At 43.6% G+C, this 4,289-nt stretch overlaps 1 protein-coding gene across 1 annotated transcript; it reads left to right on the plus strand.

The window, feature by feature from the left end:
- Positions 1 to 1,222: 1,222 nt before the first annotated feature.
- Positions 1,223 to 3,788, plus strand: LOC111453028 (spermidine hydroxycinnamoyl transferase-like). The gene is made up of 2 exons (XM_023093949.1): positions 1,223 to 1,908; positions 2,952 to 3,788. Exons 1-2 carry the CDS (start codon positions 1,246 to 1,248, stop codon positions 3,657 to 3,659), a joined length of 1,371 nt encoding a protein of 456 aa, XP_022949717.1. The 5' UTR covers positions 1,223 to 1,245; the 3' UTR covers positions 3,660 to 3,788.
- The last annotated feature ends 501 nt before the right edge of the window (positions 3,789 to 4,289 follow it).

Below are 4,289 nucleotides of genomic sequence, written 5' to 3' on the forward strand. Positions count from 1 at the left end.
TTTCGAATTAAATGTGTTATTAATGGCATACATGTAGTGACGACTCTAGTACATAAAAACTTTGGAACCGTACAAAAATGTATATTTTAAAATTAACAATAAATTCGAATTGGTATAGAAAAACCCATTAACCTATTCAATCTGAACTCGACCCAGCCTAACCCAACTTAAACCATACGCGTTCGGTCGGGATAGATAGGTTGAACAGGATGTACAAGTCATCGGGTCTTACGAACATCACCATCACAAAGAAAAGAACAATAAATACTTTTGTAATCGTGATTGTTTTCTTCATATACAAATCAACGATAATTACATCGACGTGTTTAAGTCGTATCACATGCTCGTTAAACGTTGTTCGAGATGGAAAGCATGGACTTGGTGGCATTTTAGGCACCTCAAACTTTTTTAGAGTTCAAACACGCCACCACCTCATTAAGTCCTGTTCTAGTAGTTTATAAACGTGGCAAATGGTGAACCCAGAAAAAATTAAAAAAATAAATAATAATAATAATGTGTGGATATGGGCAGCGTTATAGCATTGGGCCCATGGAGTCAATAGGAGGAAATGGCTCCGTGACGGTTGGTATGATAGTTCAAGCTTACTGCTAGCTGATATTTTGAAATGAGTTTGATAGGGAGAGGTTTCCACACCTTATAAATAATGTTTTGTTCTTCTCCCCAACCGATGTGGGATTTCACAATTCACCTCCTTTCGAGGCCCAACATCTTCGTTGACACTCATTCCCTTCTCCAACCAACGTGGGATGTAACAGATTGAGTTGATTACACAAGTAACCCGAATAGAGTTTGTGATGTCCCACATTGGTTGGGAGAGGAGAACAAAATACTCTTTATAAGGGAGTTGAAACCTTCTCCTAGCAGACGCATTTTAAAGTCTTGAGGGAAAACCGAAAGGAAAAAAGAGGACAATATCTGCTAGCGGTGAATCTGGGTCGTTACAAAGGGTATTAGAGCCAGACACTGGACGATGTGTCAGCCTTCTTGCCCTTCCACCAAGTGGGGTAGACACAAGGCGGTGTGCGAATAAGAACGCTGGGCCCGAAACGGGGGTGGATTTGGTGGGGGTCCTACATCGGGGGTGGATTGTGTGTCCCTCGTGGACAACAAAACACCATTTGTCGGTTTTTTATTATTATTATTATTTTAAAAAATTACAACTTGCCACATCTCTATATATGGTGTAGAATTGGAGCTTGAAGTTTATGTGCACTAAGACTATCAATGGCTTCCTTAACCATTCATTCTTCCACCACCGTCTTCCCCGCCCACCCTACTCCCATTGCCACCCTCTCCTTCTCCGAGAGCGACCAAATCAAGCCATGGACTCACTCCCCCACCGTCTATGTCTACCGATCCCCCACTGTCACCACCTCTGCCGTCGTCGAGTCCTTGAGAAACTCCCTCTCCCAAATGCTCGTCCCTTACTACCCTCTTGCTGGCCGTCTCCACTGGATCGGTGGAGGCCGTCTTGAGCTTCATTGCTGCAGCGCCGGAGCTCAGCTCATTGAAGCCTCCTCTACCGCCACGCTCGATGATTATGGCGATTTCTCTCCCACTGATGCTCTTCGAGAGCTCGCTCCGAAAGTCGATTATAGTACTCCCATTGAGGAGCTGCCGGTGTTTTTGATTCAAGTGACAAGATTTAGCTGCGGCGGGATCGTGATCGGTACCGGCCTTTCTCACATTCTTGTCGATGGGGTCTCGGCGATTACGTTTATCAACTCGTGGGCGAGCATTGCACGGAAGGATAAGACGGTGGAGAGTATTGTCCAGCCATTTCATGACCGGAGCGTTCTGCAACCGCAGAAGCCATTGCGGCCGCCGAGGTTCGACCACCGCGAATACGACAACCCGCCATTTCTTTTGGGTTGCTCGGATGCTAAGGTATTTTAACCAAAAAAGCTGAAATTATTATAGAATTTGAACTTTTTGTTGAGAATAGTTGGGGAAGAATCACACATTGACTTTAACGGGTCGATCATGAGTTTATAAGTAATGAATACATACCAAAAGCAAAATCACGAGAGCTTATACTCAAAGTAAACAATATCATACCATTGAGTAGAATCGTGATTTGTAACATGGTATCAAAGTCATACCTTGGTTTGGAGGAGAACAAACCATCATTTATAAGGGTGTGGAAACCTTCCCCCATCAGACACGTTTTAAAGCCTTGAGGGGAGGCCCGAAAGGGAAAGCCTAAAGAGGACAATATCTACTAGTGGTGGATCTGGGTCGTTACAAATGGTATCAGAGCCAGACACCGGACGATGTGCCAACCTTCTCTCTGTTTCTCGAAGGGGGGTAGACACGAGGCAATGTGCCGAAAAGGACGCTGGGCCCCAAAGGGGGGTGGATTTATGGGAGTCCCACATCGATTGGGGAAAGAAAGAGTTCTAGTGAGAACGCTGGGCTCCGAAGGGGGATGGATTTAGGGGGGGTCCCACATCGATTGGAGGAAAGAAAGAGTTCTAGCGAGAACGCTGGGATCCGAAGGGGGGTGGATTGTGATGTCCCACATTGGTTGGGGAGGAAAACAAACCATCATTTATAAGGATGTGGAAACCTTCCCTTAGTAAACACGTTTTAAAGCCTTGAGGGGAAGCCTGAAAGGGAAAGCCTAAAGAGGAAAATATCTACTAGTGGTGGATCTGGACCGTTACAAGTCATGTCAATAGAATACTCAAATGTCGAACATAGAAGTTGTGAGTCTCAAAGGTGTAGTCAAAAGTTGTACTTTGTTCGAGAGCTCTAGAGAAGGAGTCAAATCTCGATTAAGGGGAGGTTGTTCAAGAGGTTCATAGGCCCCAAGCTCTAGAGGAGTCAAGCTCGATTAAAAGAGGCTATTCGAGAGCTCCATAGGTCTCAAATTCCAACACCCATCACTTTTATTTCAATATATTAATACATTTCTATATTCCCAACAGGAGGAGCGAAAGAAAGAATCCATACCCACATTGCTGAAACTTTCCAAAGAACAAGTTGAAAAACTCAAAAAGAGAGCAAATTCGAACATAGTCAACCAACTCGACGAGCTACCATCACGACCATACACTCGATACGAGTCTATTGCAGGCCATATGTGGGTATGTGCATGCAAGGCCCGTAGCACCGGCGACAAATCCCAACCAACAATGGTCCGAGTCGCAGTCGATGTACGACGACGACTTGGAACACCAGTCCCCAACAACTTCACCGGAAACTCAACCCTAGTAGCCGTGACACCAAAGTGTCAATTCGGTGATCTAATATCTCAACCATTGAGCTACGCTGCAGGAAAGATTCGAGAAGGAACATGGAAGATCACGGACGAGTACGCGAGGTCGGCGCTCGACTTCCTAGCAAGTCAAGAGGACATCAGCTGGGTCAGAACCTCGTACCACACAAAAGTTAAGGTTGAAGCTCCATTTTGGGGCAACCCCAATTTGTCTTTGGGAAGTTGGATGTCGCTGCCGTTGTATGAGGCGGACTTCGGCTGGGGGAAGCCGTGTTATGTGGGGCCGGCGACATTGAATGCCGACGGGAAGTCGTTCATCATGCCGGCGCCGGACAACGACGGTGGGTTGATTATAGCTATACGGCTGCAGAAGAAGCACATGGATGATTTCAAGAGACACTTTTATGAAGATCTGTGATTTGAATCACTTGGGAGATTTTATTGTCGTGTGTCGTTGTGTTTGAGGTTGTTTTTTGTTTTGTTTTTGTTTTTGTTTTTGTTTGAGAGTATATTTTTAATTATTGATCATTAATATATTAATACAAGTGTCACTTTTTTCATCCACAATGGTATGATATTGTCTGTTAGAACTCGTTTCTGTTACAAGAACACGACTCTCCACAATGATATGATATTGTTTGTTAGAACTCGTTTCTGTTAGAAGAACACGACTTTCCACAATGATATGATATTGTCCACTTTGAGTGTAAGCTCTCCGGACTATACCAATAGAGATACTTTGACTTCGAGGTGGACTTCTTTTCTTTTGGAGTCATTTGTTCGACATTTGAGAATTTACCAATCTATTGGTACTGTAAGTATTCAGATTTTTATTTATTTTAGATTTTATGCTGAGATTTTATTTTTGCTCCAAAAAAAATGAAAAGATATTATACTAGCATTTATTGTCACAAGGAAGGTGCAGGATTTTTTTACAAGGAAATTAGTATGGAAAAGTCAGAATGACCTTTTATATTCCTATATTCAACTCTTTTCCTTGAAACGACTTTTGCTCTCCAAACTTTTTTGGATTTTCGAGGGTGTCTGA

Source organism: Cucurbita moschata, unplaced genomic scaffold (assembly GCF_002738365.1).
Source record: "Cucurbita moschata cultivar Rifu unplaced genomic scaffold, Cmos_1.0 Cmo_Scf00015, whole genome shotgun sequence".
Lineage (NCBI taxonomy): Eukaryota > Viridiplantae > Streptophyta > Magnoliopsida > Cucurbitales > Cucurbitaceae > Cucurbita > Cucurbita moschata.

Bases quoted from the DNA above. Each gene is read 5' to 3' on its own strand.
- LOC111453028 (XM_023093949.1), top strand. From the start codon at position 1,246: ATGGCTTCCTTAACCATTCATTCTTCCACCACCGTCTTCCCCGCCCAC. The intron at 1,909-2,951 runs GTATTTTAACCA...TATTCCCAACAG, and splicing joins TGGGTTGCTCGGATGCTAAG to GAGGAGCGAAAGAAAGAATC.